This window comes from Pseudophryne corroboree, chromosome 6 (genome assembly GCF_028390025.1).
Source record: "Pseudophryne corroboree isolate aPseCor3 chromosome 6, aPseCor3.hap2, whole genome shotgun sequence".
NCBI lineage: Eukaryota > Metazoa > Chordata > Amphibia > Anura > Myobatrachidae > Pseudophryne > Pseudophryne corroboree.
Window position 1 is genome coordinate 488610974 of NC_086449.1, and position 27718 is coordinate 488638691.

General features: G+C 47.8%; 1 protein-coding gene across 3 annotated transcripts in view; it reads left to right on the top strand.

Moving 5' to 3' along the window:
* Positions 1-27718, top strand: part of CNTN1 (contactin 1) — a 337119-nt gene that overhangs the window by 215752 nt on the left and 93649 nt on the right. For all 3 annotated transcript variants that reach the window (XM_063927312.1, XM_063927314.1, XM_063927313.1), the window contains one exon: positions 24486-24612. In XM_063927312.1, coding sequence (XP_063783382.1) covers positions 24486-24612 — 127 coding nt within the window. The remainder of the gene's footprint in view (positions 1-24485; positions 24613-27718) is intronic.

A 27718-nucleotide genomic window follows, 5' to 3' on the forward strand; every position in this document is an offset into this window, starting at 1 on the left:
TTAACTATACAGCAGCTATAAGGGGAAAAACACTTATATAAGGTTATCCCTGTATATATATAGCGCTCTGGTGTGTGCTGGCAAACTCTCCCTCTGTCTCCCCAAAGGGCTAGTGGGGTCCTGTCCTCTATCAGAGCATTCCCTGTGTGTGTGCTGTATGTCGGTACTTTTGTGTCGACATGTATGAGGAGAAAAATGATGTGGAGACGGAGCAGATTGCCTGTAATAGTGATGTCACCCCCTAGGGGGTCGACACCTGTGTGGATGAACTGTTGGAAGGAATTACGTGACAGTGTCAGCTCTGTATAAAAGACAGTGGTTGACATGAGACAGCCGGCTACTCAGCTTGTGCCTGTCCAGACGTCTCATAGGCCGTCAGGGGCTCTAAAGCGCCCGTTACCTCAGATGGCAGATATAGACGCCGACACGGATACTGACTCCAGTGTCGACGGTGAAGAGACGAATGTGACTTCCAGTAGGGCCACACGTTACATGATTGAGGCAATTTAAAATGTTTTACACATTTCTGATAATACGAGTACCACCAAAAAAAGGGTATTATGTTCGGTGAGGAAAAACTACCTGTAGTTTTCCTGAATCTGAGAAATTAAATGAGGTGTGTGATGATGCGTGGGTTTCCCCCGATAACAACTGATAATTTCTAAATGTTATTGGCATTATATCCTTTCCCGCCAGAGGTTAGGGTGCGTTGGGAAACACCCCCTAGGGTGGATAAAGCGCTCACACGCTTGTAAGGGCTCTACCTTCGCCTGAGATGGCCGCCCTTAAGGATCCTGCTGATAGAAAGCAGGAGGGTATCCTAAAAGGTATTTACACACATACTGGTGTTATACTGCGACCAGCAATCGCCTCAGCCTGGATGTGCAGTGCTGGGTTGGCGTGGTCGGATTCCCTGACTGAAAATATTGATACCCTAGATAGGGACAGTATATTTTTGCCTATAGAGCATTTAAAAGATGCATTTCTATATATGCGTGATGCACAGCGGAATAATTGCCGACTGGCATCAAGTCTAAACGCGTTGTCCATTTCTACCAGTAGAGGGTTATGGACACGTCAGTGGTCAGGTGATGCGTATTCCAAACGGCATTTGGAAGTATTGCTTTATTAAGAGGAGTTATTTGGGGTCGGTCTTTCAGACCTGGTGGCCACGGCAACAGCTGGGAATTCCACGTTTGTACCCCAGGTCGCCTCTCAACATGAGAAGACGCCGTATTATCAGGCGGAGTCTTTTCGTGGACAAGCGGGCAAAAGGTTCCTCATTTCTGCCCCGTGACAGAGGGAGAGGAAAAAGGCTGCAGAAATCAGCCAGTTCCCAGGAACAGAAACCCTCTCCCGCCTCTGCCAAGCACTCAGTATACGCTGGGGCTTTACAAGCAGAATCAGGCACGGTGGGGGGCCCGTCTCAATGAATTTCAGCACGCAGTGGGCTCACTCGCAAGTAGACCCCTGGATCCTTCAGGTGATATCTCAGGGGTACAAATTAGAATTCGAGACGTCTCCCCCTCGCCGTTTCCTAAAGTCGGCTTTACCGATGTCTCCTTCTGACAGGGAGACAGTTTTGGAAGCCATTCACAAGCTGTATTCCCAGCAGGTGATAATCAAGATACCCCTCCTGCAACAGGGAACGGGGTATTATTCCACACTGTTGTGGTACCGAAGCCAGACGGCTCGGTGAGACCGATTCTAAATCTAAAATCTTTGAACACTTACATACAGAGGTTCAAATTCAAGATTGAGTCACTCAGAGCAGTGATTGCGAACCTGGAAGAAGGGGACTACATGATGTCTCGGGACATCAAGGATGCTTACCTTCTTGTCAATAATTTACCCTTCTCACCAAGGGTACCTCAGGTTTATGGTACAGAACTGTCACTATCAGTTCAGACGCTGCCGTATGGATGGTCCACGGCACCCCGGGTCTTTACCAAGGTAATGGCCGAAATAATGATATTCCTTCGAAGGAAGTGAATTTTAGTTATCCCTTACTTGGACAATTCCCTGATAAGGGTAAGATCCAGGGAACAGTTGGAGGTCGGTGTAGCACCATCTCAGGTAGTGTTGCGGCAGCACGATTGGATTCTCAATATTCCAAAATCGCACCTGGTTCCGACGACGTGTCTTCTGTTCCTAGGGATGATCCTGGACACAGTCCAGAAAAAGGTGTTTCTCCCGGAGGAGAAAGCCAGGGAGTTATCCGAGCTAGTCAGGAACCTCCTAAAACCGAGCCAAGTCTCAGTGCATCAATGCACAAGGGTTCTGAGTAAAATGGTGGCTTCCTACGAAGCAATCCCATTCGGCAGATTCCACGGAAGAACTTTCCAGTGGGACCTGCTGGACAATTGGTCCGGGTCGCATCTTCAGATGCATCAGCGGATAACCCTGTCACCAAGGACAAGGGTGTCCCTCCTGTGGTGGTTGCAGAGTGCTCATCTTCTAGAGGGCCGCAGATTAGGCATTCAGGACTGGGTCCTGGTGACCACGGATGCCAGCCTGCGAGGCTGGGGAGCAGTCACACAGGGAAGGAATATCCAGGGCTTATGGTCAAGCCTGGAGACATCACTTCACATAAATATCCTGAAGCTAAGGGACATTTACAATGCTCTAAGCTTAGCAAGACCTCTGCTTCAAGGTCAGCCGGTGTTGATCCAGTAGGACAACATCACGGCAGTCACCCACGTAAACAGACAGGGTGGCACAAGAAGCAGGAGGGCAATGGCAGAAGCTGCAAGGATTCTTCGCTGGGCGGAAAATCATGTGATAGCACTGTCAGCAGTATTCATTCCGGGAGTGGACAACTGGGAAGCAGACTTCCTCAGCACGACCTCCACCCGGGAGAGTGGGGACTTCACCCAGAAGTCTTCCACATGATTAAAAACTCGACAGGTATTGCGCCAGGTCCAGGGACCCTCAGGCAATAAGCTGTAGATGCTCTGGTAACACCGTGGGTGTACCAGTCAGGGTATGTGTTCCCTCCTCTGCCTCTCATACCCAAGGTACTGAGATTGATAAGATGGAGAGGAGTAAACACTATATTCGTGGTTCCGGATTGGCCAAGAAGGACTTGGTAACCGGAACTTCAAGAGATGGTCACGGAGGATCCGTGGCCTCTACCTCTAAGAAGGGACCTGCTCCAGCAAGGACCCTGTCTGTTCCAAGACTTACCGCGGCTGCGTTTGACGGCATGGCGGTTGAACGCCGGAACCTGAAGGAAAAAAGGCATTCCGGATGAAGTCATCCCTATCCTGATCAAAGCCAGGAAGGATGTAACCGCAAAAACATTATCACCGCAATTGGCGAAAATATGTTGCGTGGTGCGAGGCCAGTAAGGCCCGACGGAGGAAATTCAACTGGGTCGATTCCTACATTTCCTGCAAACAGGAGTGTCTATGGGCCTGAAATTGGGGTCCATTAAGGTTCAAATTTCGGCCCTGTCAATTTTCTTCCAAAAAAGAACTAGCTTCAGTCCCTGAAGTTCAGACGTTTGTAAAAGGGGTACTGCATATACAGCCTCCTTTTGTGCCTCCAGTGGCACTTTGGGATCTCAATGTAGTTTTGGGTTCCAAAAGTCTCATTGGTTTGAACCACTTAAATCTGTGGAGCAGGGGTGTATCTAGGGGTCCGAGCGCCCCTGGCAAAGTAAGGCACTGGCGCCCCCCATATTTGAAATAGGAAAGGTGCATGTGCAAAAAGGGACAGGATCTTGTGGGAAAGGGGCACAACCATACAATAGTTCCCCCAATTCAAATTACGCTACACAGTAGTAACCCTTATACACATCATGCCCACACAGTAGCAGTCCCCTTTACACATTATGCCCACACAGCAATTCTTATAACACTGAGGAGACATCAGTAGTGCCTGGCCTGGCTGAGGACGCAATGCCACCAAAGGCCAGGTAGTATAATCAAATAGTAGTGCAAAGAAGTGCAGTGCAGCATATTACCCAGTGGTGCAAGTAGAAAAAAAATGTTAGTGGTACTGTGTGCGCATGCCAAAGGCGTGGCTAATGAAAATGGGGGCGTGATACACATATGACCCCAATACTGCAGCGCCAGATACACATATGCCCCAATAGTGCCAGATTGACATATGCCCCCACAGTGCCAGATACAAATATGCCCTCACAGTGCCAGATACACTCATGCCCCCACAGTGCCAGATATGCCCCCACTTTGCTAGATATGCCCCCACAGTGCCAGATACACATATTCCCCCACATTGCCAGATATGCCCCCATGTTGCCAGATATGCCCCCACATTGCCAGATACACATGCCCCCACAGTGCCAGATAAGCCCCCACAGTTATATAGTCATAGTCCCCATCCCCCTCCCAGCACATAGACATAGTCCCCTCCTAATAAATAGCCATAGCCCCCACCTCCCCAAGCAATAGCCATAGTCCCCCCAGCACATAGCTGTAGTCTCCACCTCTCCCAACCCAAGTCATACAGTAGTCCCCACCTCCCTCCCTTCAAATAACAATTCCCTGCCAACATAGATAGCCACAGTTCCCCTCTCTGCACATAGCCCCTCACCACCCCACGCACATAGCCATAGTCCCCATACCCCTCACAGCACTTAGCTGTAGTCTGCCCTTAGCACATAGTAGTAGTCTCCCCTTAGCACATAGTAGTAGTCTCCCCCACTCTCAGCACATACATAGACTCCCCACACAGCACATAGCCCTAGTCCCCACCCCACAACATCCATGCAGATAGTCGTAGTGTCTGGAAATACCTGCTGTGTTGAACTGCCTGGGATGGAGGGTGGAGGATCGCTCTGCAGGCAGGAGCTGGCGCCAGTTTCCGACACCACACCAAACTACGTGAAGAAACTGAAAAACAAACTACAGCTCCCGGCAGCCCTTGCCGCCGGGAGCTTCAGACAACAAAGGTTGCTGGGCGTTGTAGTTTATTTTCAGTTTCTTCCCTGTAGTGCATTGCGGTGCTGGACACCGGTGCCAACTCCTGTCTGCTGAGCGATCCTCCACCCTCCATCCCAGGCAATGCACAGGTAGCTTGGCACAGCAGGTATTGCCAGACACTACGGCTTAAGGGATTCCACCCACTGGCCGAGGGTGGTACCATCGGGCGGCGCCCCCTGCTCGGCTGGCGCCCCTGGTGAGTGCCATCCTGGCCAATGGGTAGATACACCCCTGCTGTGGAGTTAAAATATCTCACATGAAAAGTGGTCATGCTGTTGGCCCTGGCCTGGGCCAGGCGCGTGTCAGAATTGGCGGCTTTATCCTGAAAAAGCCCTTATCTGATTTTCCATTCGGACAGGGCGGAATTGAGGACTCGTCCTCAGTTTCTCCCCAAGGTGGTTTCAGCGTTTCACCTGAACCAACCTATTTGTGGTGCCTGCGGCTACTAGGGACTTGGAGGACTCCAAGTTGCTAGACGTTGTCAGTGCCCTGAAAATATGTGTTTCCAGGACGGCTGGAGTCAGGAAATCTGCCTCGCTGTTTATCCTGTATGCAACCAACAAGCTGGGTGCTCCTGCTTCTAAGCAGACTATTGCTCGTTGGATTTGTAGTACAATTCAGCTTGCACATTCTGTGGCAGGCCTGCCACAGCCAAAAATCTGTAAATGCCCACTCCACAAGGAAGGTGGGCTCATCTTGGGCGGCTGCCCGAGGGGTCTCGGCTTTACAACTTTGCCGAGCAGCTACTTGGTCAGGAGCAAATACGTTTGTAAAATTCTACAAAATTGATATCCTGGCTGAGGAGGACCTGGAGTTCTCTCATTTGGTGCTGCAGAGTCATCCGCACTCTCCCGCCCGTTTGGGAGCTTTGGTATAATCCCCATGGTCCTTACGGAGTCCCCAGCATCCACTTAGGACGTTAGAGAAAATAAGAATTTACTTACCGATAATTCTATTTCTCATAGTCCGTAGTGGATGCTGGGCGCCCATCCCAAGTGCGGATTGTCTGCAATACTTGTACATAGTTATTGTTACAAAAATCGGGTTATTATTGTTGTGAGCCATCTTTCAGAGGCTCCTCTGTTATCATGCTGTTAACTGGGTTCAGATCACAGGTTATACGGTGTGATTGGTGTGGCTGGTATGAGTCTTACCCGGGATTCAAAATCCTTCCTTATTGTGTACGCTCGTCCGGGCACAGTATCCTAACTGAGGCTTGGAGGAGGGTCATAGGGGGAGGAGCCAGTGCACACCAGATAGTCCTAAAGCTTTCTTTAGATGTGCCCAGTCTCCTGCGGAGCCGCTATTCCCTGTGCCCAGTCTCCTGCGGAGCCGCTATTCCCCATGGTCCTTACGGAGTCCCCAGCATCCACTACGGACTATGAGAAATAGAATTATCGGTAAGTAAATTCTTATTATAATAGCTATAAAGCTGAACTGTGGCCAAGGATATTGCGCTATGCTTCCACCTCCCCATCCGCCTTAAGTTTTGTTTGCTCACCACTGGTTCCAGTGTGATCTCAGCCAGATCAACGATCAGCACACAGGGTCCGTGATTTAGATGTGGGAGCGGCGGTGTCGGTTAGATGTCCGCGGGGAGGGAGGGCGCAACTGACTGCCGGACGGCTGAATGGCTGTAGCGGGTGCCGCTGGTGAAGAGGCTCAGACTGTGGTGGTGAATAAGTAACGTGCAGGAGCTTGAGACAGCAGTGTGGCGGGTCCTTATTGCCATTTTTTCATGACTGACCCCCCTCCCCCTCCATAATGTATTGTGACCCAGTGCCTGTGTTTTTCCTATTATGCTGTTTACAAGTGAAAACCACCCATCGGGTTGTAAGATCTGTACTGTATATGGTTCCACAGAAACTCCCATGGGTTACTTACCTAAAAGTTTCCTTGTTTTCCCTCATAATTGGCATGGTTCCTCTTACATGCGGCAGCAACATTACAGCGATGCTGCTGGGTTCAGACATGTAGTCAGGTGTTGCTTGCTCCTGGAGTGCCGGGATCCAGGGGCCTGGAGGATGTGCATAATGGCTATGAGGAGCAGCCGTGGGGGCGCCCCTCGGGAGCCATACTGTAGTTACATCTGCCTGCTATGTACCCTTACACGTATCAGCACGCAGGAAGTGCTGAGATATTATGTGGTACAACCTGATATCGGCAGCTGCACCCGATTAGACGCGCAGCAACAGCCATTGCAGTGTAAAAGGAGGAGGTCGCATACAAAGACATCCTTCAGTTTTTTGATAGATAATTTCAGTGGCACCCTCCAGGGACCGGCGCCCCTAGGCAGCAGCCTAAAGCTGCATAATGGTAGAGACAGCCCTGGTCTCACCTCTCGGCGCAGCTCAGTAGTGCAGGGCTTATCGTGCCACATGGCGTATAGATACTAGGTGTATGAGGACACATCTGTATAGGCCTTGTCTACGATCCCATAACTATGTATATCACAGCAATAAGAAATGATTTATTGGGGCAATTTATTAATTTCTTCGATAACTCATCCCAGAGTAAAAAACGAAAATTATAGTTAACAAAAGTAATGCAATACATTCATAAAAAAGTATATGTTAGTACTGTGATGCTGTAGTGTGCTGACATTATTCTATCCATTCCTTTCAGTGTTACAGTGCGCTTTTGTGTCTCTCCCTAAAGTAAAATAAGAGCTTTGCTTAAAAAGGTCAGTTGGCGTTAAAGGCAATTGGTGACTGTACAGTACATGACATTGAGCTGCAACATCTGTTTCCCTTCAAAGAGTAGTAACCTCACAAGAGTCACATTTATGTAGCGGCATAACTACCACTACAGTCCAATTTTATGGTTGAGTACCTGTATATGTATACTGTGTGTGTATATATATATATATGTCCAAGGGAGCTGTGTTAATAGTTATAAAATCTCTTCCAGAGTTAGACCACGATCTTCTTAAAATACTTCAATTTATTAGCATATAAGAAATAGACAATAAATTGCAGTAAATACAAACAGCTGACACATCCACATTGAAAAACAGTCATCAGATACAGAAACAATATAATGTAGACAAATTGTTTATCCAATGATGTTTAATTAGTGTATTTCTGATGTTCTCATATCCGAACCAAACCCTGGGAGGGGACTTCTCCATCATGTCCCATGACAGTGAGGGGGAAAACTACCCCAGCTTCGCTATGTACTGTACCTCTTTAACATGTCCCAACCCTTACATATGGTGGGTTATGCGAACTGGTGGTGGCTAGGCAACTGTTAAAGTTTGTCTTCGAGGTTTACTGCAATGGTGAGTTCTATGAGAGTTTCACTGCTGAACATTTCCCCTTGAAGAGGCTATGCTTTACGCAGGAGTTCTCTAAGGGCATTTTTATGCGTACCTACCATGTGAACTTCAGGGTGTCCACCACACCAACCCTCCCTCATCCCAACTCCGCCTAACACCTCTCATAAGCATCACCTGTTCCTGTCCCCAAGAAGGCTCCTGCCAAACATTGTGCCAGATACACGGATGCTAAAAGAATGAAGCAACTTCAAAATGCAGAGAGATTTAGATTTGCGTGTGTTATATCGTTTCTGTTCATGGTAAATACTGGCTGCTTTACACACCCTACTCAAATCTAATCTCTGTGCACATGTTACATCTACCCCACCTGCAGTGTAACATGGTTTTGCCCAATAGTGTGCTTTTTTGCTTTACTAATAAACAATAGTGTGCTTTTTTTGCTTTACTAACAAACCTGAATAAGGCCCTTTGGCCCTGATTCAGCATGAGTTGTAGCTGTGCGACTATTCACTCAACTACAACTAACTTCACTAGCATGCGGGGTGATGCCCAGCACAGGGCAAGTCCGCTCCACATGCCGGGTCCTCCCCCCTGCTAACATGCGAAGTGCTCACATGATAAGAGAAGCCCCCTGCCTACGCAGCCTAGCTGTGTAGGCAAATGGCGGGTCGCCATGATTTAGGTCACAGCAGCTGCAAGTGACGTCGCACAGCCGCTGCGGCCCATCCCACAAGCTGTCCGGACACGCCTCCAATGTCTGAACTGCGCTACCCAAATGGTGCGTCAATGCCCACAAAATGTGGTGTCAATACCCCATCAACGCCCACTGCCGGGACTTAGTCTGCTTTCGGATGCAAATGCAGTTTAAGACCTCACGCATGCCCGGAAGAGCTGACAGTACAAGGAAAGGATTTTGGAATCCAGGGCAAGACTCATACCAGCCACACCAATCACACCGTATAACTTGTGATAAACTTACCCAGTTAACAGTATGAACAACAACGGAGAATCAGATCAACCCTGATGCAACCATAACATAACCCTTATTTAAGCAATAACTATATACAAGTATTGCAGAAGAAGTCCGCACTTGGGACAGGCGCCCAGCATCCACTACGGACTACGAGAAATAGATTTACCGGTAAGTAAAATCTTATTTTCTCTAACGTCCTAGTGGATGCTGGGGACTCCGTAAGGACCATGGGGATTATACCAAAGCTCCCAAACGGGCGGGAGAGTGCGGATGACTCTGCAGCACCGAATGAGCAAACACAAGGTCCTCCTCAGCCAGGGTATCAAACTTGTAGAACTTTGCAAAAGTGTTCGAACCTGACCAAGTAGCTGCTCGGCAAAGCTGTAATACCGAGACCCCTCGGGCAGCCGCCCAAGAAGAGCCCACCTTCCTTGTGGAGTGGGCTTTTACTGATTTTGGAAGCGGCAATCCAGACGCAGAATGAGCCTGCTGAATCGTGTTACAGATCCAGCGAGCAATAGTCTGCTTTGAAGCAGGAGCACCCAGCTTGTTGGATGAATACAGGATAAACAGCGACTCAGTTTTCCTGACTCTAGCCGTTCTGGCTACATAAACCTTCAAAGCCCTGACCACATCTAGTAACTCGGAATCCCCCAAGTCACGAGTAGCCACAGGCACCACAATAGGTTGGATCATATGAAAAGATGACACCACTTTTGGCAGAAATTGTGGACAGGTCCGCAATTCTGCCCTGTCCATATGGAAAACCAGATAGGGGCTTTTATGTGACAAAGCCGCTAATTCTGAGACACGCCTAGCAGAAGCCAAGGCTAATAGCATGACCACCTTCCACGTGAGAAATTTTAACTCCACGGTCTTGAGTGGCTCAAACCAGTGTGACTTCAGGAAACTCAACACCACGTTAAGATCCCAAGGTGCCACTGGAGGCACAAAAGGGGGTTGAATATGCAGCACTCCCTTCACAAACGTCTGAACATCAGGAAGAGAAGCCAGTTCTTTTTGAAAGAAAATGGATAGGGCCGAAATCTGGACCTTAATGGAACCCAATTTCAGGCCCAAAGTCACTCCCGACTGTAGGAAGTGAAGGAAACGGACCAGCTGGAATTCCTCCGTAGGGGCATTCCTGGCCTCACACCAAGCAACATATTTTCGCCATATACGGTGATAATGTTTAGCCGTCACGTCCTTCCTAGCCTTTATCAGCGTAGGAATAACCTCATCCGGGATGCCTTTTTTCTGCTAGGATCCAGCGTTCAACCGCCATGCCGTCAAACGCAGCCGCGGTAAGTCTTGGAACAGACAGGGCCCCTGTTGCAACAAGTCCTGTCTTAGAGGCAGAGTCCATGGGTCCTCTGTGAGCATTTCTTGCAGATCTGGATACCAAGTCCTTCTTGGCCAATCCGGAACAATGAGTATTGTTCTCACTCCTCTTTTTCTTATGATTCTCAGCACCTTGGGTATGAGAGGAAGAGGAGGAAATACATAAACCGACTGGAACACCCACGGTGTCACTAGTGCGTCTACAGCTATCGCCTGAGAGTCTCTTGACCTGGCGCAATACCTCTGTAGCTTTTTGTTGAGGCGGGATGCCATCATGTCCACTTGTGGCAGTTCCCACCGACTTGCAATCTGCGTGAAGACTTCTTGATGAAGTCCCCACTCTCCCGGGTGGAGGTCGTGCCTGCTGAGGAAGTCTGCTTCCCAGTTGTCCACCCCCGGAATGAACACTGCTGACAGTGCTCTTACGTGATTCTCCGCCCAGCGAAGAATTCTGGTGCCTTCCGCCATCGCCACCCTGCTCCTTGTGCCGCCTTGGCGGTTTACATGAGCCACTGTGGTGATGTTGTCTGACTGAATCAGCACCGATTGGTCGCGAAGCAGGGTCTCCGCTTGACTTAGGGCGTTGTATATGGCCCTTAGTTCCAGGATATTGATGTGAAGGCAAGTCTCCTGACTTGACCACAGACCTTGGAAATTTCTTCCCTGTGTGACTGCCCCCCAACACTCGGAGGCTTGCATCCGTGGTCACCAGGACCCAGTCCTGAATGCCGAATCTGCGGCCCTCGAGAAGGTGAGCACTCTGCAGCCACCACAGGAGAGACACCCTGGCCCTGGGGGATAGGGTGATCAGCCGATGCATCTGTAGATGTGATCCGGACCACTTGTCCAACAGATTCCATTGAAAGGTCCTCGCATGGAACCTGCCGAAGGGAATGGCCTCGTATGATGCCACCATCTTTCCCAGGACTCGCGTGCAGTGATGCACCGACACCTGTTTTGGTTTTATTAAGTCTCCGACCAGTGTCATGAGCTCCTGAGCCTTCTCCATCGGGAGATAAACCCTCTTCTGGTCTGTGTCCAGAATCATGCCCAGGAAGGGCAGACGAGTCGAAGGAATCAACTGCGACTTTGGAATATTTAGAATCCATCCGTGTTGTTGTAACACTTCTCGAGAGCGTGCTACGCTGATCAGCAACTGCTCTCTGGACCTCACCTTTATGAGGATATCGTCCAAGTATGGGATAATTGTGACCCCTTGCTTTTGCAGGAGCACCATCATTTCCGCCATTACCTTGGTAAATATTCTCAGTGCCGTGGAGAGACCAAACGGCAACGTCTGGAATTGGTAATGACAATCCTGTACCACAAATCTGAGGTACGCCTGATGAGGCGGATAAATGGGGACATGAAGGTATGCATCCTTTCCAGAGACACCATAAAATCCCCCCCTTCCAGGCTTGCGATGACCGCTCTGAGCGATTCCATCTTGAACTTGAACCTTTTCAGGTATATGTTCAGGGATTTTAAATTCAATATGGGTCTGACCGAACCGTCCGGTTTCGGTACCACAAACATGGTCGAATAATAACCCTTTCCTTGTTGAAGGAGGGGAACCTTGACCACCACCTGCTGGAGATACAATTTGTGAATTGCAGCTAACACTATTTCCTTCTCTAAGGGGGAAGCTGGCAGGGCCGATTTGAGGTATCGGTGAGGGGGCATCTCTTCGAATTCTAGCTTGTATCCCTGAGACACAATTTCTATTGCCCAGGGATCCACCTGGGAGTGAACCCACTTGTGGCTGAAATTTCGGAGAAGCGCCCCCACCGGGCCTAGCTCCGCCTGTGGAGCCCCAGCGTCATGCGGTGGATTTAGTGGAAGCCGGGGAGGACTTCTGTTCCTGGGAACTAGCTGTGTTGTGCAGCTTCTTTCCTCTGCCCCTGCCTCTGGCAAGAAAGGACGCACCTCAGACTTTCTTGCCTTTTTGTGAACGAAAGGACTGCATTTGGTAATACGGTGCTTTCTTAGGTTGTGAGGGAACATATGGCAAAAAATTTGACTTTCCAGCAGTAGCTGTGGAGACCAGGTCCGAGAGACCCTCCCCAAACAATTCCTCACCCTTGTAAGGTAAAACCTCCATGTGCCTTTTTGAGTCGGCATCGCCTGTCCATTGCCGAGTCCACAGGACCCTTCTGGCAGAAATCGACATTGCATTTATTCTAGAGCCCAGTAGGCTAATGTTTCTTTGAGCATCTCTCATATATAGGACAGCATCTTTTATATGCCCCAGGGTCATTAATATAGTATCCTTGTCTAAGGTATCAAGTTCCTCAGATAAGGTATCCGTCCATGCTGCTACAGCACTACACACCCAGGCCGACGCAATTGCCGGCCTTAGTAAGGTACCTGAATGTGTATAAATGGACTTCAGGGTACCCTCTTGCTTTCTATCTGCAGCATCTTTTAGGGTGGCCGTATCCTGTGACGGTAGGGCCACCTTCTTGGATAAGCGTGTTAGAGCTTTGTCCACCCTAGGGGAGGATTCCCAGCGTAGCCTGTCCGTTGTCGGGAAAGGATACGCCATAAGCATCTGTTTGGAAATCTGCAGTTTTTTATCTGGAGATCCCCAAGCTTTTTCACATAACTCATTTAGCTCATGTGAAGGGGGAATGGGTCACCACCTGCCTTTTTTTCCCATACATATGAACCCTCTTGTCAGGGACTGGGGTTTCCTCTGTGATGTGCAACACCTCCTTCATTGCTATAATCATATAACGTATAGCTTTAGCCAATTTAGGCTGTAACTTTGCATCATCATAGTCGACACTGGAGTCAGAATCCGTGTCGGTATCTGTGTCAACAATTTGGGATAGTGGGCGCTTCTGAGACCCTGACGGCCTCTGCGACATAGGATCAGGCATGGGCTGAGACCCCGACTGTCCTAAGGTTTCAGCTTTATCCAATCTTTTATGCAAGGAATTAACATTATCATTTAAAACCTTCCACATATCCATCCAATCAGGTGTAGAGGCCGTCGGCGGAGACACCTCATTCATTTGCTCCCGCTCTGCTTCCACATAGCCTTCCTCGTCAAACATGTCGACACAAGCGTACCGACACACCACACACACAGGGGATGCTCTTTTTGAAGACAGTTCCCCCACAAGGCCCTTTGGAGAGACAGAGAGAGAGTATGCCAGCACACACCCCAGCGCTATATACCCCAGGAATCACACAGTAACTTAGTGTTAACCCAGTAGCTGCTGTATATAATGTTTTTTGCGCCTAATTTATGTGCCCCCCCTCTCTTTTTACCCTCTTCTACGTGAATCTGCAGGGGAGAGCCTGGGGAGCTTCCTCTCAGCGGAGCTGTGGAGAGAAAATGGCGCTGGTGAGTGCTGAGGAAAAAGCCCCGCCCCCTCAGCGGCGGGCTTCTGTCCCGCGTTTCTGTGTAAAATTATGGCGGGGGCTCATGCATATATACAGTGCCCAACTGTATATATGCCCCTTTCTGCCAAGAGGTTCTAATTGCTGCCCAGGGCGCCCCCCCCCCCCTGCGCCCTGCACCCTACAGTGACCGGAGTATGTGGGTTTAATGTGGGAGCAATGGCGCACAGCTGCAGTGCTGTGCGCTACCTCAGTTTGAAGACTGGAGTCTTCTGCCGCCGATTTTGAAGTCTTCTTGCTTCTGTCACCGGCTTCTGTCTTCCGGCTCTGCGAGGGGGACGGCGGCACGGCTCCGGGATCGGACGACAAAGGGTGAGATCCTGCGTACGATCCCTCTGGAGCTAATGGTGTCCAGTAGCCTAAGAAGCAGGACCTATCTTCAGTGAGTAGGGCTGCTTCTCTCCCCTCAGTCCCACGATGCAGAGAGTCTGTTGCCAGCAGATCTCTCTGAAAATAAAAAAACCTAACAAAATACTTTCTTATAGCAAGCTCAGGAGAGCTCACTAAGTAGCACCCAGCTCGTCCGGGCACAGATTCAAACTGAGGTCTGGAGGAGGGACATAGAGGGAGGAGCCAGAGCACACCGGTATCCAAATTCTTTCTTAAAGTGCCCTGTCTCCTGCGGAGCCCGACTATTCCCCATGGTCCTTACGGAGTCCCCAGCATCCACTAGGACGTTAGAGAAATATTGTTGATTTAGGAGTACAAGTCTGGTAGTGATGTTTGTTACACTTTTTTACAGTATGTTCGATCAAGAACGTAAAATGTTTTTTAAGATTCTAATGTCAAACAACACATCATGTTGTATACAAGTTACGTTGACGATGTGTTTATGCTCTGGACAGGGGGCGTTGATTCTTTTGACCCTCTTTTCTTTCATATTTGCACTTATTATTCTCCTTCAGTTGGGAGAAGAGAAGAACAGGGATATTAAGCAGTAAGTTCTCAGTTTTATCTGAGTTCGTAATAAAGTTGGAGAGTGAGCCATAAGATTTAAGTTCCCAGAAGAGTGCAGGGAGTGAAATGAGATGTTGGTGTCCACATCGAGCACCAACTAATGCTCTTTGCAGCTGACAGTAGTACCTGTTATCTTGCGATTGTTTTTCAGTGCAGAGGCAAGAGGCACCACAAAGAGAGCAAACAGGAGTGGCTTAGTGCCGTTGGAGATGTGGAATGTGGAGGAGGAGAAACCATCAGTAAAACTGCCTCTGAGGGATTAAAATATAGAGCTACAATCCAGCAGAGTAAGGAACCAGAAAAATCAACATCACACAGGAAATTGATCATGGCGGACAAGCTTACCTATTGAAGGCCTCCTTGGCATCCAAGGCATCCAATAGATCTTTAGATTAGGCCTATGGCTTTTTCGGTATTTTTCACAACCTGGTGTCCTAGGATGAATGGACTCAATCTGAGATGATTAATGTAGTTATGACCTGGGCCTGTCTATTTGCAAGAATGTTGCCAAATAGGTTAAGGTCCACATTCATTATAGATATAGGGCCTAGCAGATGGGCAATACCATGTGCACTGCAGGGGGGCAGATATAACATATGCAGGGAGAGTTAGATTTGGGTGGGGTGTGTTAAAACTGAAATCTAAATTGCAGTGTAAAAATGAAGCAGCCAGTATTTACCCTGCACAGAAACAATATAACCCACCCAAATCTAACTCTCTCTGCACATGTTATATCTGCCCCCACCTGCAGTGCACATGGTTTTGCCCATGTGTTAATAAATGTGCTGCTACGATCAAGTCTGAATTAGGCCCATAGTTCTATAGTTGGAACATAGAATGGTGTTATATCTCTCTTTAATAATTAAAACTTTAGCTTTGGTGGTGGCCTGAAAAAAAATCTGGCCCCAAAAGATTGCGCTAAAAAGGTCTAAAAGCATTGTAGAGAGGATAAGTTTGATTTTTTTTTTCTTTTTGTGAGAATCCAACCCAACTCAAAGAACCCACTGGTCTCCTTAATTGTTTGTTATGTTATTCCAGTTTGGAAAGTTATTCCGCTTGCACTCAGGAGAGCCAGGGAAGATGACAAGTAAGTTTGTATTTCGGAGTCCAATTTGTAGGATGGAATGGAGTCCTAACAGAGGTTATACAGATTAGAAAAGAGGCCTCAAAAGCAGTTGGTCATGGCTCAGATTTCGAAAGTTAGGGAGTCTATTTACTCTTTAAGAGAAACAGCTATTTGAGGTTATTTTCTAAGACAATGGGAAACAAGGGAGTCTGGCTGGTTGCTTCCCATAAAATTTCTGTTGCAAAGAGGAGGGTCTTGGCAATACTACCAGAGAGGATCTGGTTTAGATCTTCCTGGAGAGCAAGAGGTTTCAGATAAACTGTGTTTCTGCTGCGTGGTACACTGGGCTCCACAAGGATGGACAATGGGGTGTAGAGTAAGATCTTGATCCGAGGCACCAACAGGCTCAAAGCTTTGACTGTTCCCAGAATTCACAGCGCCGCCTCCTCTATAACCCCGCTTTCCTGCACAGGAGCTCAGTTTTGTAGTTGGTGCTGCAGTAAGCAGGCACTTAACAGAGGGGCTGCTCCAGGCACCCTAAGAAGAGCTTTTTTATGAAGAAAAAGTGAAGACTTCAAGGGCAGCAGCGGTGGTAAAAGTCAGAAGACATTCACTGCTGCAGCTCCAGCTTTCCCCAGCGGCGCTGTACACTCCCGAGCCCTGGTTGCCGGGTAACTACAGCAGGAGGCTCCGGTTTTCTTCACGTTAGGCACACACAACGGGGGCTCTCCGGGATCGCGTGGCCACGCTTCGGGAGGTGGTGCGCACCTACTTTGTTTGGTACGCATCTAACAATTATGACGCTTCCAAGTTTAGTACAGCCAAACTTTTGGCTTTTCGGCAACAGGGCCTGGATTTAGGCCTGCGTCTGGCCTCCCTCAAGGTTCATATTTCTGCCTTGTCGGTGTGGTTTCAGAGAAAAATTTCTACTTTACCTGATGTTCATACTTTCACTCAGGGTGTGTTGCGTATCCAACCTCCCTATGTCCCGCCTGTGGCTCCTTGGGACTTGTCGGTGGTTTTGGAGGCATTGCAGGAGCCTCCGTTTGAACCCCTTGGTTCAGCTGATCTTAAGTGGCTTTCCCTTAAGGTGGTGTTCTTGCTGGCTATTGCCTCTGCTAGAAGAGTGTCGGATTTGGGGGCCCTTTCCTGTAGTTCCCCATATCTGATTTTTCACCGTGACCGGTCGGTACTTTGGACTCGTCCCGGTTATTTACCGAAGGTGGTGTCCTCGTTCCACCTTAATCAGGAGATTGTGGTTCCGGCCTTTGTCTCTCCTGATTTGTCTCCCAAAGAGCGGTCTTTGGATGTGGTACGGGCTCTCCTTATCTATGTGAAGAGAACTGTTTATATTCGAAAATCTGATTCTCTCTTTGTTTTGTTTGGATTTCACAAACGTGGCTAGCTTGCTCTAAAGCAAACTCTGGCCAGGTGGATTAGAATGGTGATTGCACATATGTCAGCGTCCGGAGTCTTACCGGTACGCTGGGGCCGCGGGGCTGGCTTCCTTGGCGATGTGCGGGCAGCGGCGGAGGTGGGCTGCTGCGCCGGACCCGTGGGCAGCAGTAGCGGCGGTGAGGGGGTCCGCTCGTGGCGGCGGGACGCCGCTACAGCGGGTCACTCTTGCTGAGCCGTTGCTAGGAGACCAGGGGCAGTGTGCATTGTGGCTTTGCAAAAAGGTCTGCTTTACTGGGCGCCGCCATGTTGGAGACCAAGTTTTAAGCATAGTTCCTGTTTCCTGTTTCTTCCAGCCAATCCAGGGGAAGCTCTCCCTATAAAAGGGGGCTGGTTTAGGACAGGGATGCCAGTGCTTCAAGTTACAACCCTGTTGTAGGTGCTTTAGCCTGTGCTCCCAGGATTCCTGCTGTATTCTGGTTCCTCCTGATCCTGCTTGGTCGGTTCTCTGTTGCTGCTGCAGCCCTGCCGTTTCTAGCCTGCTACTGCCTGTGGAAGAGCCCCTGGAAAACCCGGTCCAGTAAGACTCTTTGGGCACAGTCGGCCCCGGGTCTTCTGCCTCGTCTTTCAAGCCACACTCCACAGATCTCCTTCACCAGCCACGCCTCTGTACCACCGACCACAGCCTGCAGATTATTATCTTCAGCCTCGTTTTCCAAACCACAGTCCACAGTCCTTGTCTCAAGCTACGTCTTCACCCATCATCCACAGTTCCACAGTTCATCATCTACAGTCTCATCTTTCAAATCACAGTCCACAGTTCTTCGCCTCCAGCCACGTCTTTAACCATCGTGCCCCAGCCTCGGTTCTCTACCTCAGCCCTGTACATAATAAATACTTTCCATTGACTCTCAAACCCCGCCTACGTTCTTCATTACTCTGTGTCCCATGCAAAGGAACTATATCCACCCCCCTCATCTGGTTCATTCACAGCCTGCTACCTCCTCGGGCAAATCTCACCTGCCGGATCCTCAAACGTGACAATATGCTTATGTGAAAGCTGGTTTGTCAGCTCCTGCTCACATTACGGCCCATTCTACTCGGTCTGTTGGACCTTCTTGGGCGGCTCAACGTGGTGTGACCCTTGACCAATTGTGCATGGCAGCTACGTGGTCCTCTGGGAACACGTTCATTAGGTTCTATGCCTTCGATACTGCCGCTTCCCAGGATGCTTCCTTTGGACGCTGGGTTCTTGTGCCTGCTAGAGTGCGTCCCCTCCCATAAGGAACTGTTTTAGGACATCCCCATTGTCCATCCTTTTGGAGCCCAGTGTACCCCGCAGCAGAAAATGGGTTTTATGGTAAGAACTTACCGTTGTTAAAACTCTTTCTGCGAGGTACACTGGGCTCCACAAGGCGCCCACCCTGGTGCACTTAGCTTCTTCGGGTTGGTATGGCATTAGCCGCTGACACTTCTCTTTTGGTGAGAGTGTGGTGTATGTGGCTACTAACCGTTGTCGTCTCTTTTCCTGCTACTGCATTGGGCTGGTTAACAAAAAACTGAGCTCCTGTGCAGGGAGGCGGGGTTATATAGGAGGCGGCGCTGTGCATTCTGGGAACAGTCAAAGCTTTGAGCCTGTTGGTGCCTCGGATCAAGATCCTACTCTACACCCCATTGTCCATCCTTGTGGAGCCCAGTGTACCTCACAGAAAGAGTTTTAACAATGGTAAGTTCTTACCATAAAACTCGTTTTAGGGTGCTGTTGGTGTGAGAAGGTTAATGTCTAAGTTTACTTTTCACATTGATTCTGAAAGCTGCAGTCACCTGCACTTTTCTAATGAATTAAATGCTACAAAATGCTGTGGAATTAAATGCTACAAAATCTTATGTTATTTCTCTTACTAAAGTAAGAGAGAATGATTATAGGACATGCAGGATAAAAATCTAAATGAATCTCGATAAGGGAATGGAGAGACCCCGACACCATGGAGATATCCACTGCTTCAAGGGGATCCACAAGAAATGAATTGAGGTGCAAGTGCAACTCATGCATAGCCAAGTAGATGGTACAGTCCCAGGCAAGGGGTTACAAACTGTAACAGAATGTATCTTCGAAAACATGTCACGTGAGATGGGAGGAATATTTGTGAAATGCTTTGAAGGTCTCAGGAGGTTTATTAGTACTGAAGCACAGTACAATTTTGGATCAAGCAGCATAGTGGATCACCAGATAATTTCTCACAGAAGACAGGAAGCTTTCTTTGTAATAATGAAATATGGCTGCAGCATCACAAGGTAGATGGTCAGCTGAAGGTTTAGAACAAAGGTTTTTGTGTGCATGAACTAAATGTCACCCCTTTCACATCGCACAAATAACCCGGTATCGACACGGCATATTGCTGTGTCGACACGGGTCAGTGTGCGATGTGAAAGCACTCTGCCGGAATTAGCGGGTCGCCTGACCCGGTAATTCAACCCGGTATAAAAGAAGGATTATACCCAGGTTGAATACCGGGTCAGGTGCAGTGTGAATGGGAGCCGTGTCGATGCGACACGGTTCCCATTCACAGCGTAGGGAGAGGCGGCGCAGGAGATGAGCTCATCTCCCAGCGCCGCCTCCACCCCCGCCCCTGCTGCTGCTGCGCCCCCCCCCCCCCCCCGCTGCTATGGCAACCGACCCGGGTCGGAAAGCCAGCAGAGGGGAGCAAATGCCGGATCCCACCCGGTAAGTACACGTTTCTTTTACCGGGTGGGATCCGGCATTTGCGATCTGAATGCGGTATGTAAGTACTCAGAAATTGCCAGAGGGAGGCTCTGATGGAAGAGCCCATCCAAATATTTAGGAAAGCTGTCAACTTCTATAGTTTCATTAATTTTCCTGATACTCACATTGGGGGTCATTCCGAGTTGTTCGCTCGTTGCCGATTTTCGCTATGCTGCGATTTGTTGCAAACTGCGCATGCGCACAGCACGCAGGGCACATGCGCTTAGTTATTTAACTTAAAGCTTAGCAGATTTGCTGTGGATTCTGCAGCGCTTTTCAGTCGCACTGCTGTTCGGTAAAAGATTGACATGAAAGGGGCGTTTCTGGGCGGCAACTCAGCGTTTCCCCAGCGTTTGCAAAAAAACACAGGCGTGTCAGGGAAAAACGCGGGAGTGTCTGGAGAAACGGGGGAGTGGCTGGCCAAACGCAGGGCGTGTTTGTGACGTCAAACCAGCAACTAAACGGACTGAGCTGATCGCAATCTGTGAGTAGGTCCGGAGCTACTCAGAAACTGCAAAGAATTATTTATTAGCAGTTCTGCTCATTTTTCGTTCGCAATTCTGCTAAGCTAAGATACACTCCCAGAGGGCGGCGGCCTAGCGTGTGCAATGCTGCTAAAAGCAGCTAGCGAGCGAACAACTCGGAATGAGGGCCTTTGTTTTGTGTGGACCTTTTTGGATTGTCAGATTTCATTTTCACATTCAGCTTTTATGTGAATGCAACACCAATGCATAATAGGTCCTCAGCATAGGTATTGTGACATAACTAAATCCCGTTTCAACAGCCTATCATCTTTCACATAAGTGACTCTTTCATAGATTTGTATTATTATGTGTGTCTCTGTATTTCCTTTTGATGACTTATGTAACATTGCTAGTTCCAGGAATGAGTAAGACAATCAGCATCTGGCATAAATACAGTCTTTTCCAATGAGAAATTCAGGAAAGGAAACTAGTCATAATTAACCCTTTGTTCTTTCATGGGATGGGACCACAGCCACCTGGGCTTTTAATGATGGGATGCAACCATGCCATATTGCTTTAGGCACAGGTTTTTAAAGAGGAAATCTGTTCTACATATGTAGAAAACAAATTTCCTCCTTGTCTGGCGCCTGCATCACTGCTGATTTTGTGCCTCAGAATGCAATGCAAACATTACTGTGGAGCTCATATTCCCGTCAGCTAAGTTAATATACTAGTTCCTATTTGATCTGAGTACATAGACCAGCAGGTGGACTAATGGTCACTCCCTCTTGTGATCTGCTTTACTGTACTCTGCATAAGGGGGATATATATGGCCACACTATGGCCATGGGGGTTAATGCTTATGGCGATAAGCATGGGTTTAATTTTCATAGATATTTAATACCACTCTAGGGGGGTTGGAAATTTGGAGGGGGTTCTATTACTGTGCGTGTTTATTACTACTGTGGTTGTGGAGGAGAATTAGGGTAATGCTTCATTGGATACATATGGGCATTGGGGCTGCTTCACTTTTGGATTAATTAAAACCACTGTTCAGCCGTTTGACACTGGGGGGTGGGGTAATGGCATGATGGGGGCAGAATGGCACTGGTTGGGGTGATGGTTTTAAAAAGATGTTTATAATTTAATTACATTTAAAAGAAAAAAAAATTCACAGTATTTGTTCCCCAAAAATATTAGCCAGTGAAGTGGTTAATACTTTCTACCTTATTATCAATCTTCAAATAAAGGAGGCAACTATTCTGACCCCACACTAAAGACAAATGGATTTACTGCAGCATTTGTCTAAGGAAATCTAGATGCTCCCTTTCCTGCGTACTGTAACAACCTCTCTTTCATTTGTCAATGTCTCCAGATGCTTAGTCCTAGATTGGTACTTCACTCAGTATATGATACTTTATAACCTTTGCATAAAAACTAGCAACATGATTAAACTAAACCACAATTGGCAAAGGCATAACTAGGGTCTTCGGCACCCAGGGCAAGATGAAGAATGGCACCCACACTTCGCTCCAAAACTATGCGCGCATTCTGGAAAAATGGGCATGCCCACATGATGAAAGGGGCATGTTCACTGACAATGGGACATGTCATCATGACACGTCACCCATTCCTCATCACTCTGGGAACATTCCTTTCCATTCCATATGTACCTTACCTATATGATGGTTTCTCACAATGGGGAACCTCTGAAGAAATGTATCTTCCCTGGGCAGACGGCGTCTTCAGTCAGTATTCACTATTCATATAGGATATTACATCTGTATTCACTATTCATGTAGGATATTACATCATCTGGAATATTAGGGACCCCCAGTGACGGAGAAGCCTTGTCGATCGGCCTGGGGGCTTAACCCTATATCTGCAGATATACGCAACTAAGATCTCCGTATTATCTGATTATTATGTAGTATTATTACTCACTCAGTGTGCATTAGGGAACACAAATTGTTTTTTCTTACACAGAATTACTCCTCCCTTTTAGCACCTGACTGATATTACATCTGATTGAGCAGCTTTCCAATATTTGATCATCTGTAATATTCCTGTTTGTGTAGGAATATTAGCAAGGCCATCATCATACAACAGTAGTTCAACCAGACTCGTTTCCCCTGGGTCACTTCCTGACCCTAGTGTTGTCTCTCAGCACACCATAATTTCCCCCCTGCACCTCTCAGCCTTATCATCACCCCCTTGCATCTCTCAGCCACACCAGCTCCCCCTTGCATCTCTCAGCCACATCTTTTCCCCCTTCTTTGCCTTTTAGCCATACCATCTCCCCCTGCGTCTCTCAGCCACACTATCATTTCCTCCCTTAATCGTCTCTCAGCACACCATCATCTCCCCCTGCATCATCTCTCAGCACACCATCATCTCCCTCTGCGTTGTCTCAGAACACCATCATCTCCTGTCTGCATCTCTCAGCACACCATCACCTCCCACATTTGTTGTCTTTCAGTACACCATCGTCTCCCCCCTCCCCTCGTGTCATCTCTTAGTACACCATAATCTCCCCCATATGTGGTCTCTCAGGACACCATCATCTTCCGCCTACATCTACCAGCACACCATCATCTCCCGCCTGTATTGTCTCTCAGCACACCATCATCTCCCGCCTGCATCTCCCAGCACACCATCATCTCCTGCCTGCATCTCCCAACACACCATCATCTCCCTCCTGCGTTATCTCTCAGCACATCATGATCACTCGCCTGCATCTCTCAGTACACCATAATCTCCCCCCTGTGTGGTGTCTCAGGACACCATCATCTTCCGCCTACATCTACCAGCACACCATCATCTCCGCCTGTGTTGTCTCTCAGCACACCATCATCTCCCGCCTGCATCTCCCAGCACACCATCATCTCCTGCCTGCATCTCCCAACACACCATCATCTCTCTCCTGCGTTATCTCTCAGCACATCATGATCACTCGCCTGCATCTCTCAGTACACCATCATCTTTCCCTGTATCATCTCAGTACACCATCATCTCCCACCTGCGTCTCTCAGCACACCGTCATCTTCCCCTGCGTTATCTCTCAGCACACCATCTCCCCCCTGCATCTCTCTCAACTTCATCATTATTTTCCTTCAATGCCCTGGCTGGCGGTGCCCCCTCTGCTAGACCTACCACAGCGCTCAGGGCACGTGCCCTGCCCTAGTTGTGCCACTGACAGGGTGAGCCTGTCCAATGTGCTTCTTATACATTGGGCCTGATTCAGGTTCGGTTATAGAAAACAGATGCTTTCATATGGTAATGTGGCAGGAATCTTATAGTGTAAGTAGACACCTCCTGCATGTATGGGTGATCCTTTGCTGCCTCCGTGGGTGCAGCATCAGATCACTCTGCGACACTGTCGGCCAGCTGATTAACCCTGAGGTTACGCAGATCAGCCATGGCAGCTCCATCGATGAGGTGTGGAAATCTCCATCAGAAGACCGAGACCCTGGCCTTGGCACCTTCACAAAATGGAGGTGAAATGGAGTGCATAGTCACTGCCCCATCCCAACCCCAAAATGTCTGCAGGCTATCAGTCTCTTGATGTCTGCAGCCTTACTGCATCCAGTGATGCAGGACGCATACTGCATATGCGCAGTACGGATACTGCACATGCGCAATGTACTGAACATCACTGCATAACGTGATTTGCCTCTTTGAGACCAACCCTGAATCAGTCCCATTGTTATTAATTATTAAAATACAGTCTGTATGTTGGCTTCGAGTTACTGATATCATTCATTAGTCAGCACTAAGAGCTTCTCATTTTACTTTCGAAAACTTTTTTATTTTCATTTATGTTATCCATGATTTTATGAAACGTAGGTCCATTGAGCCTCAGTCTAATTAATAATGTCTTCTGTGTTTTAGAAGAAGGAAAAAGATATGGGCCAGTTTTTGAAGAGCAGCCGATTGACACCATTCACCCAGAAGAATCTTCAGATGGAAAGGTTTCAATGAATTGTCGAGCAAGGGCAAACCCTACTCCTACATATAAGTATGTAGAGATGACTTTTCTATTTATGAGACTGTTAAATAACAAGTTCATTGTAAATATATATCATTTTTTATATACAGATGTATCTTCATACATCCAGCCTCAATGCGCCATGAAGTGTGAGATGCCTGGCATGAGGGTGCTGTCAGGTCCTGCACAACTCTCCTAACATCGGGCATGTGATTTTGCCGACTATGCGCCTCAGTCGCAACACAGTGTGACTAAGACACACAAGAAGACTGTGCTGAATATTTTGATATGACACATATTATAATTATATGTTGTGTGCGACTGAGTCTGTATATGAAGTAGAACAGAACTTGTATTGGAAATAAGCTGCGGCTGCTACATACATGCTGCACTGCATGTATAGATTCAGGCACTCAGTCACCCACAGATACTGTATACAGGTGTCATATATCAAACTTATCAGCACAGTCTCTCTGCGCGTCCTAGTCACATTTTTGGCAAAAAAAGAAGAAGCAAAAAAGACGCTTGAATCTAGAAGATTCTCAAGCGATCTGGTGTGCCAATAGGAGCTGTTTAGCATTACTGGAGCAAAGGTGAATGTGGACACATCTGTATTGCAGTAGCTTTGTAAAGGACCTGTCATGTTTCATCCAAAAGATGTTTTACATACATTACTGTAGTGCCTCACCGGGAGAGCCCAGGAAATTTATTTGCATGCTACATACAGTATGTACAGATGTGTCCTCATACATCGTATTCGCATTGCTATGCCAATAGAGGATGCACAAGCAGCTTACTAAATCGTAAGTTACAGTGTATTCTGGGAAACACTGTAACGTAGCATTTCATATGCAGATACAGGCGCAATCGCACACAGAATATAGGCATGCAGCATATCATTTTAATCATCATAAGCTGCTTGTGTGTCCTGTTCGCGTAGCAATGCTAATATGACATTTTAGGCAAAAAAGAGATGCCCAACGCTAACAGAGTGGCACGAGACCTGTCAGCTCACTCACGCCAGGCATCTCCCACTACGTTGTGCATTGAGACAAGATATATGAGAACACATCTGTACATATGTACATCATTTTGTGAAAAAGACTCATTGTAATTGAAAAAGTTGCATGTTAAGATGCTCAGGGCTAGCGAGTCACACCACTGCATGGCGTCTAATGTTCAGGGAAGCTAGATGTAAGAAGACACATCCGTATCCTCGTGTAACTTTCTTTCCAGGTATGCACTTGGCTTTTTTTTGTGATATGTTCTCACGTGATGTTCTCATTTGTTTTGGTTCACTTTCTTTAAAATTTCAATAAAAACACGTTTTTTTGGTCACTTGGGTTAAAAAATCTTTGACATGTTAGAATGAGTAAAAAGACTAATGATATTTTCTGATAAAAAAAAGAATAAAAAGGTATAATTTGTGTGGGTACTGCATAAAAAAAAAACAGTGATATTGACGTAGGAATATGACAAGTACGAACGTTGGAAAATGGCCTCAGGACATGGCTGAGAAAACTGTCTTCAACGAAGGGGTTAAACAGACTCAACCCTAATGCTCGCCAATCGCCATACATCAGGTTGATACTGTGTACGAATACACGATTGACGCATTGTGTACACATTGTGCATGTTTTATGCATGATTACGATGCGATGTGCGGCCCCGCAGGTCGCACGTCGCTTCAAATGATCATAAGTGCAGCCCATGTTATCCGCCGTCATCATATGCACATCATACCATGTTTGATGTACATACGATGCATCGTACGATTTTGAGTGGCAATTCCGTGTTTATTTTTGTTCATTTATTTATTTATATATTTTGGTGAGGCATGCCATCGATCGTTTAACAACCCATCGTGTGTCCAGAGCCCCATATCGTGTGTCCAGAGCTGCCAGGGAAATTGGAGGGAAGTCGTGCCTGGAATAGGTTCGGATGCTGGTCGTCCTGGTGTATGGCCAGCATAAGTGTGCATGCAGCTGAGGTGCGTGACGCCCACTGTTGCGCAATGTTGCATGGAGCCCCTTTAGTGGTGTGGATCGGGTTTTTCGTTTTTTTATTTTTTTTTAACCCTGTGGATAATAGGTGAGTATTTAGGTGTTTTTTTTTCACAGGTACCCCAAGGGATTCTACTTGACAAGAGAACCGATGGGCTCCATGGGACACTAGGTAAGTATGTGTGAGTGTGTAAGTGTGCGTGTATGTGTAAATAAACTTATACTTTCACGGTGTGTGTGTGTTGTATTTTTATTTGGGTATTTCTTTTGTTGTGGAACTACAGGTACCAGCGGGCCCATTATTTCCCCGCATGCTGGCACTTGTGATTTTCCAAGTAACAGCAAGCGGGGGATGCTTGCTGGGACTTGTAGTTCCACAACAAAGGACAATATTCTTTTTTACACAATTTTGGCTATCAGCCCCCCATCCACCACCCAGGGATGGAGCGGACAGCCTCGGGCTTCACCCCTAGCCCTTGGGTGCCTGGAGGCGGGACCCCTTGATTTAAGGGGTCCCCACTCCCCCAGGGAACCCCGTCCAGGGGTGAATAGTTGGGGGAGTGATGCTTTGGCAGCAGGGACCTATATAAAAGTGTCCCCCGGCTGCGGCATCACCTCCCTGGCTAGTAGAGCTTGATGCTGGTTTAAAAAATACGGGGGACCCCTACGTCTTTTGTCCCCCTGCGTTTTTGGAACCAGGATTGGCCCAAGAGCTCGGTGCTGGTTATCTAAATACAGGGAACCCTACTCAATTTTTCCCCAGTATTTAAACAACCAGGACCGTCTCAAAGAGCCCGAGGCTGGTTATTTTTAGGAGGGGGGCCCCACGCAATTTTTATTTTATTTTTAACTATTTCTGACACTTTCACACAGAGAAGCATGCACAGATCTCACTGATCCATGCATGACTATTTAAACACGCCAACCTGTAGGCGGGTCTATTTGAAAGTTACATTTTTGTACGAATTCTCTGCTTTCCCGGCAGTGTTTGGCTATTGTTATTAGTAAATTCCTGTGTTGTATAAAATAACAGCCGTGTTTGACCGATGGTCTATTGATTTGTATTTTTTGGGACTGTGTATCTCAATACGAATAGCCCCAACCAGTGGCGTAACTAGCGAGCGGTGGGCCCA